Below are 17,248 nucleotides of genomic sequence, written 5' to 3'. Positions count from 1 at the left end.
CCTGGCCAATATGTTGAAACCCTATCTCTACTAAAAATATGAAAATTACCCCGGCATAGTGGTGTGTGCCTGTAGTCTCAGCTACTTGGGAGGCTGAGGCAGGAGAATCGCTTGAACCCAGGAGGTTGAAGTGCAGTGAGCCGAGATCATGCCAATGCAATCCAGCCTGGGTGACAGAACAAGACTCCATCTCAAAAAAAAAGATAACTAAATTACAATTATACTTTTTTTATTTTTTGTTTTTAAGAATAGAGACAGGGTCGGCCGGGCGCGGTGGCTCGCTCCTGTAATCCCAGCACTTTGGGAGGCCAAGGTGGGCAGATCACAAGGTCAGGAGATCGAGACCATCCTGGCTAATACGGTGAAACCCCATCTCTACTAAAAAATACGAAAAGTTAGCCGGGTGTGGTGGCAGGTGCCAGTAGTCCCAGCTACTCAGGAGGCTGAGGCAGGAGAATGGCATGAACCCGGGAGGCAGAGCTTGCAGTGAGCCGAGATCACGCCACTGCACACCAGCCTGGGTGACAGAGTGAGACTCCGTCTCAAAACAATAAGTAAACAAATAAATAAATACATAAATAAAGAATAGAGACAGGGTCTCACCATGTTGCCCAGGCTGGTCCCAAAGTCCTCAGCTCAAACAATCCTCCCACCTCAGCCTCCCAAAGTGCTAGGATTACAGGCATGAGCCACCTCACCTGGCCAATAATTACACTTTTAGAAATAGACTACACTCAGTATGTAAGCTGGGACTTAAATTAGGTCTTCTAAATATTTTGTGTAATTCACATCATCTTGCAAAATTCCCTGATTTCCATGATGGCAAAAATAATTAGTATTTAGTCACTGGGGGACCAGAGAGAAAGGCAGAGAGAGAAAGAGACTGAGAGAGTGTAAATGTGACGTATGTGTTCAGATGCACTTTGGAATAATTGTCAAATGCATTTGATGTTCAGCAACTTTTATTATTTGTTTTAATTTTTTGTAGAGACACGAGTCTCACTGTTTCTCAGACTGGTCTCAAACTCCTGGCCTCAAGTGATCCTCTTGCCTCAGCCTCCCAAAGTGCTGGGATGAGAGGTGTCAGCTACTGGACTGGCTGATGCTTAGCAATTTTTCAAAAGAAAGAAGGTAATCTTGGAACAAAGAAGAAGTATATCATTGTGTAACAGGAACAAGGTTATCGAAGTGTGAGCACTCCCAACCTTCTCCCACTGGAGAGTTCTTTGCCAAACTGGTTTCAGGAAGTTCATAATAAAGAATCATGAAAATGATTCTGCAGGAGAGGAGAGAGGAAGGAAGGAACAGAGTCTTACTTGCTTAATTCCCGGGGGTCTTTTTTGTTAGGGAGAATTAGGTAATGAGCCAAGCAGAAAGGAAACGTTCTTTTTAAATGGCAAGGTGAAATGGATCTACATAACAAAGAACGAAAGGGGAATAGGGAGAGGTAAGAAACAGAAAAGCCACAGGGGCTAGAAGTTGAGGATGAGTTTGAGGGGATTTGGTAAGAAGCTCAAGGGCAGCTCTGGAGGTGAGAGAGTTGGGGAGGAGAAGGAAAGTAATTTTGATACGTTTTGCTATCAGTTTTGAAATGGATCCTGTTTAATGTTTTTTAAGAGAAGCAGAAATGATTGAAATTCCTTTTTAATTAATTTGGGTTGGTAGATTGTGGTTCTACGGCTGTGGAATTTAGAAGGATTACAGTTGCTTTTGACATTCCTCTGTTTTCAAGTCCAGTATCTGCTACAGATGGATACTAGTCCAGGGCATTAACAACAAAAAACTGCATGCTACAATCTGGGACAATTTTACTAGAACATTTTTCTTTTTTTTTTTTTTTTTTTTTTTTTTTTTTTTTTTTTTTTTTGAGACGGAGTCTCACGCTGTTGCCCAGGCTGGAGTGCAGTGGCGCGATCTCGGCTCACTGCAAGCTCCGCCTCCCGGGTTCCCGCCATTCTCCTGCCTCAGCCTCCTGAGTAGCTGGGACTACAGGCGCCCGCCACCGCGCCTGGCTAATTTTTTGTATTTTTAGTAGAGACGGGGTTTCACTGTGGTCTCGATCTCCTGACCTTGTGATCCGCCCGCCTTGGCCTCCCAAAGTGCTGGGATTACAGGCTTGAGCCACCGCGCCCGGCCGAACATTTTTCATAAGTATTATTAAATGGTAGGATTTGGGATGATTTTATTTTCTCTTCTTTTGCCTATTTTTCTAAATTCTCTATAATAAACATATATTACTTTTAATGAGAAAAAAATGCGTTTATGCAATAATGGTGAATCAAAATTGAGTAAACTTTTTTTTTTTTCTGAATTTTTCTGTGAAATCTCCCTGTCCCTACTCCTTCCTAACCCCCTATGGCACCTGCAGAAAATATGGGAAAACTCCCTCATCATGCTGTTGAAAATGGAGTTTTTTGTTGTTTATTTTATTTATTTTTATTTTTAGACAGGGTATCACTCTGCCACTCAGGCTGGAGTGCAGTGGTCAGATGACAGCTTACTACAGCCTTGACCTCCCAGGGCTCAGGTGCTCCTGCTGTCTCAGCCCCCGAAGTAGCTGGGACTACAGGCATGCACCACCATGCCCAGTTAATTTTTGTAGTTTTAGTAGAGATGGGGTTTCACCATGTTGCCTAAGCTGGTCTCAAACTCCTGGGCTCAAACGATCCACCCACCTCGGCCTCCCAAAGTGCTGGGATCACAGGTATGAGCCACCACATCTGACCTAAAATTTATTATTATCTTGTGATGCTATATAGGCCAGGCACTGTGGCTCACACCTGTAATCCCAGCACTTTGGGAAGCTGAGGTGGGCAGGTCACCTGAGATCAGGAGTTCAAGACCAGCCTGGCCAACATGGTAAAACCCTGTCTCTACTAAAAATACAAAAAAAAAAAAAAAAAAAAAAAAAAATTAGCCAGGCGTGGTGGTGCTGCCTGTAATCCCAGCTACTTGGCTGAGACAGGAGAATCACTTGAACCCAGAAGGCAGAGGTTGCAGTGAGCCAAGCTCTTGCCACTACACTCCAGCCTGGGTGACAGAGCGAGACTCTGTCCCAAAAAAAAAAAAAGAAAAAAAACTATATAAATTCAAGTTCTAACCACTCCCACTCCTTGGAGTTACTCATCACTGAGTACTCCCATGTGTATGTGCAGTGTACATATCAGTAAATTTCTCCTTGCTCTCTCTTGTTAATCTGTCTTTTGTCAATCTGATAGCAACAGGAGTCAGCCAAATGCCTAGGTAGATAGGGGTGGGTACCCAGTGAAACTCCACCTCCAAGCCAAAGACAGTTTAAAGCCTGAAAGCCAAGCTACAAGTTAAATCCTCAGACCAGATTGAGAACCTGTCTTCCTGTTCAGCATGCTTTCCACTGATTGGTCCCCACCCTTCACCTACTTTACATACACCTACCTTTTCCTAATTAGTTTTCTACACTGTTGTGCCCACCTTTGAGTGGTGTCTTTGCTTTAAACTTCTTTGCATACTCACAAACCAGTCAGCAGGTACTCCTTATTCTGAGCCCATGATAGCCCCAGGCTCAGCCATATTAGGGAATTTTTCCCACCTTCAGGTAGGGGAACCACCCCCCTATATCACCTCTCCACTGAGTACTTTCCTTTTCCTTAATAAATTGTACTCCAGTCACTTTCCAGTATCCATGCACCTAATTCTTCCTGGATGTGAGACAAGAACTTGGACCCAACTGAGCTAAAGAGCAAAAAGACCACAACAAATCTAACTTTTAGGGGCCACAACTAATGAATCTAAAATAGGTAGAGGGAAAATGACCTTTCTTTCCTTTTCATACACTATCAAAGGGTGCCAGGGGAGAGAGGAGACAGACAACATGTCTGGGCTGGAAACAATTGGCCATAGGGCCCAGAGATGACCCAGTAGAGTTACAATTTTATGGGAAGAGCCTGCTCTAATTATTCTCTATTCTCCTTCCAGCCCAGCCCTTACACACACTTTACCAGGTAAAGTACATCCTGGCCTGTATCTCTTTATCAAGAACAATGTTCTCAAGGTGAGTTGAGTACATGTATGTGACACAGTCTTATCATAATCAGTGGCTCATGAAAGCCATGGTGTGGAGGGAGTAGGGATATGTCTCCTCTAAATCAAGGGATGAGCTCGCATACCTTTAAGAAGGCTCAAGCATGATTCAGAATCACATCTCAATGGTCAGGCTTTACCATCCCCTAACCCTGAAAATCTATCTGTAATTGTCCAATGAGTTCTTCTTGCCCTCTTCCCAGAAAAGCCAATGCACTGAGCACAGCAGTTGTTGCAGCAAAGAAAGAAAATAACCATGGGGCAGCCCAGCAAGAGGACAGGAGATAACTTTCAACTCTGCCTCTCTAAGAATTCAGAGGCTAGGGTTTTTCAAGGATACTTTGGTAGACAGGTGGCTAAGGAATGGGGAATATTGACTGGTTGGGTTGAGAATGAAATCACCAGGGATCAAATCTGTCTTCTTGCATGGAGTCAGTTCCTGGGAGGGAGTCACAGGACTGCTTGAGTCAGTTTCTTGGCATGGGCTACCAGTCTGAGCGGTGCTCAGCTGGTCCATCAGAATGCAAGGTCAGAAAAAGATTTCAAACACCAGGCTTTGGTTTTGCAATAATGATGTTATCTATAGGAGCAATTGGGGAGGTTACAAATCTCGTGACCGTGGGCTATATGACTCCCAAACCATAATTCTAATCTTGTGGCCAATTTGTTCATTTTACAGAGGCAGTTGTGGTAGCCAAGCAAGGAGGTGGTTAGTTTCAGGGAGGGATTCTTATCATCTTCATTTTAAAGTTAAACTATAAACTAAATTACTCCCATAATTAGTATAGCCTATGCCATGGGATAAGCAATGACAGTTAGCTTGTGAAGCTAGAAGAAAGATGGAATCAGCTATATTAGATTTCTCTCACTGCCATAAAGTTTGCAAAGGCAGTTTCCCATCTTTCCTCCTGGAATTTGTTGACATCACTCTTTAGATTACCCTCCTCTATGGAAGACTGATGGCATGGTGACTGTTTTAAGTTCCTGGGGATGATGTAACAAAGGACTACAAACTGGATGACAACAGGAATTTATTCTCTCTCACCTCTAGAGAGTCTGAAATCGAGGTGACAGCAGGGCCATGCTTCCTTTTAAGACTCTAGGAAAAAATCCTTTCTTGCCTCTTCCAGTTTCTTGCCTCTTGCCCGTGTGTTAAAGAAAGAATTTTCGGCCGGGCGCGGTGGCTCAAGCCTGTAATCCCAGCACTTTGGGAGGCCGAGACGGGCGGATCACAAGGTCAGGAGATCGAGACCATCCTGGCTAACATGGTGAAACCCCGTCTCTACTAAAAATACAAAAAAACTAGCTGGGCGAGGTGGCGGGCGCCTGTAGTCCCAGCTACTCGGGAGGCTGAGGCAGGAGAATGGCGTAAACCCGGGAGGCGGAGCTTGCAGTGAGCTGAGATCCGGCCACTGCACTCCAGCCTGGGCGACAGAGCGAGACTCCGTCTCAAAAAAAGAAAAAAAAAAAAAGAAAGAATTTTCATGACACTTGTTAAAGATGGTAAGGCAGACTTTATTCCGGGGGAACTACTACAATGGGATTTGGTCGTAGGGAAGAAAGATTGGACTCAACTCAGGATACAACAAGAAAATGTGGGAATTTACAGCCAAGGAGCAAGTTGGGGATTGGTGAATGGAAAAATCACTGAGAGGAAACATCAGAGATAAAGGGGTAGTCTTCATAGACTGACTCAGCAGATTCTTGCTGAAGGCAGGCCAGGGTAAGATATTGAGAGAGATAACAAGAATGGGAGATCTTCACTAAACTGATCCAGCTGAGCTAGACTACGTATGCCAGCTGCAGAGACCAAAGGTCAGGGCCTTGAGGGCTTAGAGGAGTGTGATCAGAATTAGGTCAAAGAAGTCTTTGTCATAACTGTTCTTTGGCTTGTAGCAGCATAACTCCCATCTCCGCCTCCATCTTCTCATGGTCGTCTTCATCTATGTCTCTGTGTCCAAATTCCCTCATTTCTCTCATGAAGACACCAGTCAGCCAGGTGTGGTGGCTCACACCCATAATATCAGCATTTTAGGCCGAGGCAGGAGGATCGCTTGACCCCAGGAATTTGAGACCAGCCTGGGCATCTCTACAAAAAAAATTTAAAAATTAGCCAGGCATGGTGGCACATGCCTGTAGTCTTAGCTACTTGGAAGGCTGAGGTGGGAGGATGACTTGTGCCTAGGAGTTTGGGGCTGCAATGAGCCATGATCACACCACTGCACTCCAGCCTGTGTGACAGAGTGAGACCCTATCTAAAAAAAAAAAAAAAAAGACACCAGTCATTGGATTTAGGGCTCACTCTAATCCAGCATGACCACATATTAACTTGGTTACATCTTCAAACCCTATTTCCAAATTAGGTCACATTCAAAGGTCCCAGGTAGATAGGAAGTTTGGGAGGAGATTATTGAATGCACTGCTGTGGTTAAAACCCCAGTCTTTAGAGCTCAGATTCCTATTCTACCACTAACTAGCTACATTAACTTGGGCAATTCATGCAACCTTCATAAATGTGCTGTCTCACCTGTAAGCTATGAATTTTACCTTCCTTGTATAGCTTTTGTGAGGAGAAAATTAGATAACATTTGTGAAGCATCTTTGAGCTCAATGCCTGACACTTGGTGAATGTTCTGTGAGCGGAAACCATTGGTCACCATCTCCCATCAATCCAACCCCCAGTCCATCGCTGGCTCCTTTGCAGCTTATCTACTCCACCTGCCCTTTACATGTTGGTTTTTGCAGAGTTTTGTCCTTGATAGATGCTCTTCTGCTCCAAGCAGTGCCTCCCCTCAGGGTATATGTGTGTGGGGAGAGGATGCAGGCACCTCATCTACTGCATCTGAGGAATGCCAGCCCCTCCAAATTATCAGACCCAGAGGAGCACTGAAGCGTGGCGGCAGTCACTCTTCACTCCTGCCTTGAATCAAGTCATCGCCTTTTGAAACCTCTTGCTATGTGGGCTCTAGATTGATGCCAAGCAGGCATAAAATTAACCACACAATGCCATAGGCTGGACACCAAAACTCGTACCCTATAGTTCAACATTTAAAGCTAATCACTAATCAATGTTATTTCGTAAGCCAATGAGAATTCCTGTCAAACAACTTTGTATCCACCCACCCCTTGTTCCCTTTTGCCTTTAGAAACCTGACTGTAACCTAGGCTGAATGGAACACTGCCCAAGGCAGCTCGAAAGTGTTTCCCAGGCAGCTGTCCTCATGCTGGCTTCATAAAATTTTTTTTTTTTTTTTTTTTTTGAGAGGGAGTCTTGCTCGTCACAAGGCTGGAATGCAGTGGCACGATCTCGGCTCACTGCAACCTCTGCTTCCTGGGTTCAAGCGATTCTTGTGCCTCAGCCTCCCCAGTAGCTGGGATTACAGGCACGTGCCACCACACCCAGAAAATTTTTGTATTTTTAATAGAGACGGGGTTTCCCCATGTTGGCCAGGATGGTCTGGATCGCCTGATCTCATGATTCACCCGTCTCAGCCTCCCGAGTGCTGGGAGCCACTGTGAGCCACTGTGCCCGGCCTCAAATGCTTTAAAATTATATTTTGTGCCTCGGCTTCTTCCCTTACAACAAGGGCATTAACTGCCACACTGTGTTCTGATGACTCTGTTGGGAGCAAAATTCTTCCTCTTCCAAATCGGGTCCAGCAGATTGAGGCCTACAAATGTAACTGAGAAAGGACAGATTAACAAGGATTTTTTTCCCACTTGTATATGGGAGCTTCCATAACAGAAAACTCATGGAATAGCCCAAAGGAAAGGTTTGTGTTGTCAACTTAACAAAAGAGAGAGGTTTTTAGGGCTACAATAAGGGAGCATGGAAGGTCCTAGTGGGCTTTTTGTTGCTAATAAATGGGCAATCTGTCTTCTTGGTGGCTAAATCTGCAGGAAACTCCCCCAGAGTGGGGTTAATTGAGCTGTAATTTTGGTTGGGAGGCTCTGCTTTAGTCAGATAAGGGAAGTTCAGATAAGAGTTATTTCTGCACCTTTTGCAGGTCAAATATTTTCACCTTAAAATAACCTTTATAGCAACCCTGGAGGTCCAAAAGGGTTCCCACAATTCCCAAATGAATTCCTCAAGTCTCAGCCTCCAAAGGCAAACTGCCTAGCTCAAGCCCCAGCTGTGTCCTTGAGAGCTGAAAGACCTGGTTAACCCCCTATATTAGTCAGGGTCTTCCAGAGAAACAGAACCAACAGAATATATGGAGATACATAAGGGGAGATTTATTATGGGAATTGGTTCACATTATTATGGAGGCCAAGAAGTCCCATGTTATGCCACTGGTATGCTGGAGACCCAGGAAAGCCAGTGGTGTAATTCAGTCTGAGGCTGACAGCATGAGAACCAGAGAGGCCGCTGGTCTAAGTCCTGGAGTTTGAAAACCCAAGAACCAGGAGCTCCAATGTCTGAGGACAACAGTAGATGGATGTCCCAGCTCAAGAAAAGAGAATTCTCTACCTTGTTGTTCTATTCAGACCTTCAACAGATTAGATTAATGAGGGTGGGTCTTCCTGACACAATCTACTGATTAAAACGCTAATCTCTTCCAGAAACACCCTCCCAGGCACACCCAGAAATAATGTTTTACCAGCTATCTGGACATCCCTTAGCCAAGTTAAATTGACACATAATTTTTTTTTTTTTTTTTTGGAGGCAAATCCTCACTCTGTCACCCAGGCTGGAAAGCAGTGATGTGATCTAGGCTCACTGCAACCTCTGTCTCCCAGGTTCAAGCCATTCTCCTGCCTCAGCCTCCTGAGTAGTAGCTGGAATTACAGGCACATGCCACCACACCTGGACAATTTTTGTATTTTTAGTAGAGACGACGTTTTGCCATGTTGGCCAGGCTGGTCTCGAACTCCAGACCTCAAGTGATCTGCCCACCTCGGCCTCCCAAAGTGCTAGGATTACAGGCATGAGCCACCGCGCCCAGCCTTGACACATAAAATTAACCATCACACCCCCTGTACCCTCTGTACTACAATGGGGTTTTGTTGTAGGGGAAAGAGATTGGGCTTAATTCAGAATACAAGGAAATGTGGGAATTTACAGCCAAGGAGCAAGTTGGGATCAGTGAATGGATTAAAACTGCCTATGTTTTAATCTATAAAATGAGCACAGTGTGATGGTGAGGATTAAATGAGTTCTGTATGTATTGCATTTGGAACAATGCTCAGACATGGTAAGAGTGATATAAGTGTTTGCTATCATTATTTATGTTTTGTCCCATGGGCACCTCAAACTCAACCCCTCTAAAACTCAACCCCTAATCTTCCCTTTAAACCTGCCCCTCCTTGTACCCTTTCTTTTTTTTTTTTTCCTAGGATGCCTTCTAATTGGTATTCATGCTTCTAGCTTTATCCTTCCCAACTCCATCCTCTAAACAGTTACAAGGGTGCTCTACCTAATATACAAATCTACATTGTTCTGATTTACTCAAATCTCTCTGAAAATGACAGAAACCAAATTTAAACCACTGTAAACAAACAAACAAAATGAGTGAGTTGATTGGCTCATGTGAATCATCTAGGGGAAGAATTATTCTGGCATGGCTGGATCCAGTTGCCCAAACAAGTTGATCAGGACGATGCCTCTCCTTCTCTCCACTCTGCTCCACTCTGCTTTGTGGCTTCATTCTCAAGCAGGCCCTTCCCAGTGGTTAACAGTTTCCAGGGCCAGCCAGGCACGGTGGTTCACACCTGTAATCCCAGCACTTTGGGAGGCCAAGGCGGGTGGATCATGAGGTCAGGAAATCGAGATCATCCTGCCTAACACGGTGAAACCCCAAACCCCTTCTCTACTAAAAAAATTACCTGGGCGTGGTGGCACACGCCTGTAGTCCCAGCTACCCAGGAGGCTGAGGCAGGAGAATCGCTTGAACCAGGAGGCAGAGGTTGCAGCGAACCGAGATCACGCCACTGTACTCCAGCCTGAGCGAGAGACTCTGTCTCAAAAAAAAAAAAAGAGTTTCCAGAGCCAAATCCTACAATTGTATTAATTCCAAAAGAAGGTGAACGTTCCTTTCCTAATTGCTTCAATTAAAAGTTCAAAGACGGCTGGGCGCAGTGGCTCACGCCTGTAATCCCAGCACTTTTGGAGGCTGAGGTGGCAGATCACCTGAAGTCACGGGTTCGACAGCAGCCTGGCCAACATGGCAAAACCCCATCTCTACTAAAAATACAAAAATTAGCTGGGCGTGGTGGTGGGCACCTGTAATTCCAGCTACTTGGGAGGCTGAGGCAGAAGAATCGCTTGAACCTGGGAGGCAGGGGTTATAGTGAGCCAAGATTGTGCCACCACACTCCAGCCTGGATGACAGGGACTGCATCTCAAAAAAAAAAAGTTCAAGGAAGACTCTCAGTGAACTAGTTTGGGTTTGTGCACCCACCCTTGAACCTATCACTTTGACAGGGGCTATGCAGTGCTCAGGCTGAAGTTTAAGAATGGGATCAGCCCCAGCCAATCATGTAAACAGAGAGCGAGTGAGGAAAGGGTTCCCCAAGAGAAAAAAAGATAAGATTTGTTACTAAAACACAGGATACTAGCCAGCCAAAAGCCACTGATGTCCTAGCATCACTCTTCTGCTGAAAGACACCCCACTGCGCCCATCAAGATAAACTCTCAAGCTCTCAATATAAAATACAAGGCACTTCACGATTTGATCCTTTTTTTTTTTTTTTGATACGGAGTCTGGCTCTGTCACCAGGCTAGAGTGCGTGGTGCAATCTCAGCTCACTGCAGCCTCCGCCTCCCGGATTCAAGCGATTCTCGTGCCTCAGCCCCCTGAGTAGCTGGGATTACAGGCACGCGCCACCACACAGATAATTTTTTGTGTGTGTATTTTTAGTAGAGACGGGGTTTCACCATGTTGGCCAGGATGGTCTCAATCTCCTGACCTCGTGATCCACCACCCACCTCGGTCTCCCAAAGTGCTGGGATTGCAAGCGTAAGCCACTGCGCCCGGCCCATGATTTGATCCTTTTTGCTTGTCAAACTTTACCTCCCTGTCCCTGTCCCGTGGGCACCTTAGGCTCCTATAACACTGTACATTGTGCCCCATGCAGTTCTTGTATCCAACTCCAGGTCATACATTCCCTTTCTGAAATACCCATCCTCTTTGTCTAATTCCAACTTACTCTTGAAAGCTCTCGGGTCTCACCTAGACTGGAAAGATCTCCCTGGACCACCCTGTTCCAGGAGGTACTCCCACAAAGAGGGCACTTTATGAACATTTTATGAACACTGAGGAGTTTGGCATAGAGTAGTTGCCCAGTAAACTCTGAATTAATAAATGAATACAGGAATGAATGAATGATGAGTGACAGAGTAGAAACTCAACAAATATTTGTTGAATGAATCAATTGGTTAAAACGAAAAAATGTATTGCCTCATGTAACTAAAAAATCCAGGGTAAGAGTTGAATATATGAATAAATGGATAGATGAATGGATGGAAAGATGGATGGATGGATGGATGGATGGATGGATGGATGGATGGAAAGATGGAAGGACTGATGAACAGATGGGTGGATGGATGGATGGATAATAGATGGAAGGATGGATGGACAGATGGAAAGAAAGATGGAAGGAGTGATGAACAGATGGGTAGATGGATGGATGCATGGATGATGGATAATGGATGGAAAGATGAATGGATAGATGACTGGATGAAAGGAAGGAAGGGGGGATGGATGGATGATGGATGGAAAGACGGATGGATAGATATATTAACCAATAAACCCCTCCACTTCCAGCAATTTGGGAAGTTGGCATTTGCAGGCCTGTTTTTCCAGAGGTTAAAGTTATATTTCAGTAGACATAATCCTGACCACTTTTACCAGGCACTTAAGAAATTCTCGAACCTCAAAGGGAGACAGAAGAGTGATCCTAAGCTCCAGTGGATAACTGGAATGTCCTTAAAAGGAAACTGAGTACTTTTTTCTGTTACAGATTAACTTCCCAGTAAATTGCAGCATGCCTGCCACAGCTGGAGGTGGATGAAGAATTCTGTTTTTAAAAGACCTCAGAGAACTTGAATTTAATTAAATGAGCATTTTTACTCCATTCCAAAAGGAAGCAAAACAAACCACCCTGTTTCTGAACTTCGAAGGACCTAAAGCTTCCTTCGTTTGATTTGGTAAAAAGCTGAGTGAGTTCTGCCCCTCAGGAGCTAGTGAAATAAGGGCAGCCCCGCCTCAAAGCCTCACCACCAGCTGCGAACTCTTTCCATAGAGTCCTGAGTGTGGGCATTGCAAGCAGCTCTCACCAGGCACGATCCTGTTTTGCAAGGTAAATTTCCATTAGGAGGGAGGAGGGAGAAAAACAGAGTCGTCTTAAAAAAAAAAAAAAAAAAAAAAAAAAAAAAAATGAAAGGAGTTCCCAGAGCTTGGCCTATCCCCAGTAAGCTGTGCAAAGAGGCCCCAAACTTCCTGATCCCCAGCTGCAAGCCCAGGCCTGTTTCCGGGCCTGCAGCAAGCTTAGCACCCCTGGGACAGGGCAGGGCTTTGGGCCAGCTGACACGGCCCCCATCTCTCCTGCTCCTCCAGGCTCTGCTGAAGCAAAGGGAAACTCTGTAGTCAATTTCAGGCTGAACTGGCTTTGCTTCTTGGGCCTCCTTATTTCTTCCTCACTGCAGTTGCCTTATTGCTCAAAAGAATCTCATTCAGTTTCTCAGGTTTTTATGGCCAAAAGGAAGGTAGCTTACTGCTTCTCTTTCCCTCCCTTCCTCATCCCTCATTCCTCCAACTCCCTTCATTTCTTCCTTTCCTTCTCGCCCACCCTCTCCCCTTTTTTCTCTTCCTCCCTCTTCCCTACCCCTTTTCCCCTATCCCTCTCCTTCTCTCCCTTCCTCCCTCGTCTCCCCTCTCCTTATCTCCCTTCCTCTGTCTCCCATCTCCTTCTCTCCCTTCCTCTGTCTCCCATCTCCTTCTCTCCCTTCCTCCCTCCGTCTCCCCTCTCCTTCTCTCCCTTCCTCTGTCTCCCATCTCCTTCTCTCCCTTCCTCCCTCCGTCTCCCCTCTCCTTCTCTCCCTTCCTCCCTCCGTCTCCCCTCTCCTTCTCTCCCTTCCTCCCTCCGTCTCCCCTCTCCTTCTCTCCCTTCCTCTGTCTCCCATCTCCTTCTCTCCCTTCCTCCCTCCGTCTCCCTTCTCCTTCTCTCCCTCTCCCTTTCTGCCTCTCCCCGCTTTCATATCCCTACCGCTTCCCTCTTTTTCTCCATCTCCCTCTCCTTCCCCTCCTCCCTCTCTTCCTCTTTTCCCTCCTTCTCCTTCTTGCCTTCTGTCCTCCCTCCTCTTCTCCCTCCCTCCTCCTCCCTCTCCCTCTTTCCTCTCTTTCTCTCCTTCCCCCCTCCTCTCCCTCCTCCCTTTCTTCACCTTTCCTCCCTTCTCTCCCTCCCTTCTCCCACTTTCCTCTCTGTCTTTTCCTCCCTCCCCCTACCCCCCACCACAGTAAAAATAAAAAGTCCCTCAATGCATCACCCAACCTGCAGTGGGGCAACTGCAAGCTGACCAGTTACCTACTTCTCAATAGGCAAGTAGGTTCCAGTGAATAAAGAAAAATGGTCCTCACTATGCACAGGCTATAAAGGGACTCGTATTTCAGTTTCATCATGAGAAAGGCTCTCTGCTTTAAGTAGCACTCTACATGCATTTCCCAAGCCAAACTGCTAGGACTCAACTGCGGGTTCTACTCCTTCCTGGCTGTCCATACTCAGGCAAGTGACTTTATTTCCTCCATTTCCTCATCTATAAAATGGGGGTGGTTGGGATTAAACTGTCTGTGGAAAGTTCTCAGCATGGCGCCTGGCACAAAGCAACGTCTCCCTCGCCTCTGTTCTCACTCCTGTTCCACAGAATTACACCCACTCTTCTCTGCTGATCCTCTAATCTCACATCCCCAATTCTGTCTTTCAAATGTGTTGTGTCATCATTTATTTGCAAACATGTCTATTTAATTTCAAATGAAAACGCTTTTGAGTGGAATTAAAAACAAAACACATGCGGGGGAGAAAAGAAAGGCTGACAGACATGTTAGTAAACAGTGAAATATTTTTGAAAGCTGGATACAGATAGCTCAGATGCTCGAGGGTTGAAATGGACAGACTTTGGCTATGAAGAGATATGTGAATGTTAGCAGAGGGACCTTTTTGGGGGATTAAGGAATCAGGAACACAACTCTCTCTTCTTTCCTTCCCACCAGGGCTCCATGCCCCACTTACTGGAGGACCAAGCAAGACCTTGTTGCCTTCGATTTACAGGATCCCAGTCAGATCCTGATATTTTCCATAGATTCTTAACAACATTTCAAGTTAAATATTAAACTATTCATAGACATAGTGTGGAGTGAGCCAAGTGCAACACGTTGCTGTCAGGGGTGTTGGCTACTCCGCCAGCTGTTGGAAAAAGGAGAAAGAAAGAGAGCAAACTGAGATCCACACACCCCACACATTATGACCAAGGCGCCTTCTGAATTCAGGAAAGCCAGGCAGACGGGGATCACTGGATGCTCACAGCTTGGCAGCAGATATTCATTGGAGCCAGAACAGTCTGCTCTGAGGCTTGTCTGCATCCGGAAGTTGCAGGAAAGTTCCACAACATGTAAAGACTTCTTTTGTCCTCTCTGTGGGAGAGCTGGGGAAATAGGATTCCTTATAGACTTATCCTCCCCTCCCCTCCAGGGAGCAAAGGCTGCTAAAAACTTCTGAAGCCTGAATGCTAAAGTTGGAGGCTTTCTCTCTCTCCTCCCAGTGATCGGAGCTTCTCAGGGTTGGGATCGTCTCATAGTTCACGGGCCAAAGGCAGTTCCAGGAGGGTGAGGGTCTGACTCTGGAGAGAGGCATCTCAGCTCTTTGGCTCAGGGGTTGCATCCTTCAGCGGGGCATCCTTGCAGTCTGCTGCCTGGGTGCCGGTCTCCAGCCCTGGCTCTCCTCCCTCGCGCTCTTCTCCAGGCTTCTGGGACTCAGCTGCCACCGTGGTGCTCTTGCTGGAGCGGCACCCCATCTCAGAGGGACCCAGAGGATCCAGTGCTCTTGGACGTTCCGGGAGGAGGAAGGTCTGTGCGGCTGATCCTTGGGGGCCAGCGTTAAATAACCGTCCTCGGAGCACAGTTGAAAAGAGCCAGTTCCGTTTCTATGGACACAAGGAGATGCCCCCCTGTGCATAAGGAGCCCCCTGTGGGGTGGGCAGGGCCTGGAGAGCTGCCCTTCCAGCTAACCTGGCCAATTCCAGTCACTGTGCCCCATTCATTCTACCAGAAGAATTCCCATTTGTTTAATCTATAACTTACAAATCACCCCACCACCACTTCCTAGTTACCTGTAAACACCAGCCCCTATCTTCACATGCAAAACAAGTCCTGTCACTATGCAACGGGCTGTGGCCTCCCTCTGTATCTCAGGGCCACGTTCAGTTCCTAGGACTCACCCCCCACTTGGAGACCATCCTTTAACCTAGAATGCCAACTCCACCCAGTGGTGAGGAAGAGGGAGTCTTAGGACCATAGACTCCTGGGGTTATCCAAACAGGTAAGTCATTAAAATAACTAGCTAATAGATGCTGGGTGCTACTCTGTGCCAAGCACAGTTCACATCCATTATTTGTTTACAACCCTAAGAAGTAAGTGTATTATTTAATCTTCATTTAACACATGGAGACACTGAGGCACAGGGAGGTTGAGTAATTTGTCTGAGGTAGTTTCTAACAGCCAGCAAATAGCAGGGCTGGGATTTGAACCCAAGTCATCTGCCTTCCAACCTCTTATATTTTCTTTTTTTTGTTTTTGTTTTTGTTTTTGAGACAAGGTCTCACTCTCTTGCCCAGGCTGGAGTGCAGTGGTGCAATTATGGCTCGCCACAGCCTAGGCTCAAGTGATCCTCTCAGCTCAGCCTCCCAAGTAGCAGGGACTATAGGTGCACGCCACCATGCCCAGCTAAGTTTTGTTTGTTTTGTTTTTTTGTAGAGGTGCCGGGGATTGGAGGGTGGTGGGGTTCTCACTTTGTTGCTCAGGCTGATCTCGAACTCCTGGGTTCAAGTGATCTGCCTGCTCAGCTTCCCAAAGTGTTGAGATTACAGGTGTAAGCCACCCACTCTGTTTATCACTATGCTAATCTTATCTATTTTAAAGACCCCATCAGGCTATCTTCACACACCACAACAGATGTTATCCACTTCATAAGCTGTTATTGTGCTTTTGATCTGGGACACACGGGTAAAGGTTTTCGCAGCTGTGTGAGCGATCTCTGATGTGAATACTTCCTGAGTGAAGCCTCATGTTCCATGGAACCGGAGTTGGGAACTCCTGTGCTCTATAGTTGACCCTATGTTATAGTCTGATCACCTGGCATTCCTTTTCCTGACTCTAGTAGTGGACTGATAATCCTGACCCAGCTCCTAGGAAGCTAGATGGAGGGTCAGGCAGGACTGTGAAGCGGCTTTTCAGAGAAGTACATTTACAATGATTCTTTGTGTATGCACACAGCAGTCAAAGGTGACATTGACTCAGATTCATTTGTGGAGGGCAGGTGCACACCAGCCTCGGACACTTCACACAGACCTTCTTGGTTACTCCTCACAATCACACAGTCCTCCAAGGAAGTATTATTAACCCCACTTTAGAGTTCAAATCACTGAGTCCAGAGTGGTTTGGTCGGTTACCCGGGGTCACAAACCTGGTAAGCAGCCAGCTCAAGATGCAAGCGCAGGTCCTGCTGTCTCCAGAGCCTGTGATCTTCCCACTCCAATCCCCTTTCTGCCCCTGCCTCTGGTTGGTGCCATTCCTCCTTTCTGGGCCTGGGAATTCAGTGATCTGCAAGAATGCTGCAAAACTCCCTTATAAATCAGCTTTCTCTGAACAAGCTTCTTGCCAACAGGACCTGGCAGAGTGACAATCCAGAAGACATTATGATGCTATTTACCTCTCCCACATAAATGCCAAAGTACATTTTGGGGCTGTCAGGGTGGAAGAGGGAGTTTTCATTTACCTTCCAATTAAGATGCCCCGTTTGAGGCAAAAACTCATTTGGATATTGGGATCCAGGGCCAACAATCCTCTTGTGGAGCCTCCAAATTAATCATGCTTAACCCAAGTCAGCCCAAGAGACAGGCAGCAGGAGCACCCAGGGGCCAGGTGAGAAACCCTAGGATTGTGCATGGACCAGTTTAGAGGCAAGTCCATGGGATTAG

General features: G+C 46.2%; 1 protein-coding gene and 1 pseudogene across 3 annotated transcripts in view; both read right to left on the bottom strand.

The window, feature by feature from the left end:
* LOC126944990 (26S proteasome regulatory subunit 4-like) overlaps nt 1–17,248 on the bottom strand; it is a 1,186,326-nt pseudogene that overhangs the window by 821,313 nt on the left and 347,765 nt on the right. The gene's annotated exons all lie outside the window — the stretch shown is intronic.
* Nucleotides 5,562–16,250, bottom strand: CHD9NB (CHD9 neighbor). Of its 2 annotated transcripts, XR_007722258.1 has the most exons (2): nt 14,508–16,250; nt 5,562–6,148 (listed from the first exon to the last, which is right to left on the bottom strand). XR_007722258.1 is itself a non-coding variant. In XM_050774901.1 (1 exon), the coding sequence occupies exon 1, from the start codon at nt 15,065–15,067 to the stop codon at nt 14,909–14,911; it is 159 nt and encodes a 52-aa protein (XP_050630858.1). In that variant the 5' UTR covers nt 15,068–16,250; the 3' UTR covers nt 13,969–14,908. The 2 variants fall into 2 exon arrangements, 1 of the variants encoding a protein (XP_050630858.1); XM_050774901.1 differs by lacking the exon at nt 5,562–6,148 and having other exon boundaries at nt 13,969–16,250.

The sequence above is a fragment of the Macaca thibetana genome, chromosome 20 (assembly GCF_024542745.1).
Source record: "Macaca thibetana thibetana isolate TM-01 chromosome 20, ASM2454274v1, whole genome shotgun sequence".
Lineage (NCBI taxonomy): Eukaryota > Metazoa > Chordata > Mammalia > Primates > Cercopithecidae > Macaca > Macaca thibetana.
Note: the sequence above shows the minus strand (reverse complement) of the source record. Positions and strands in the feature narration are given on the sequence as shown.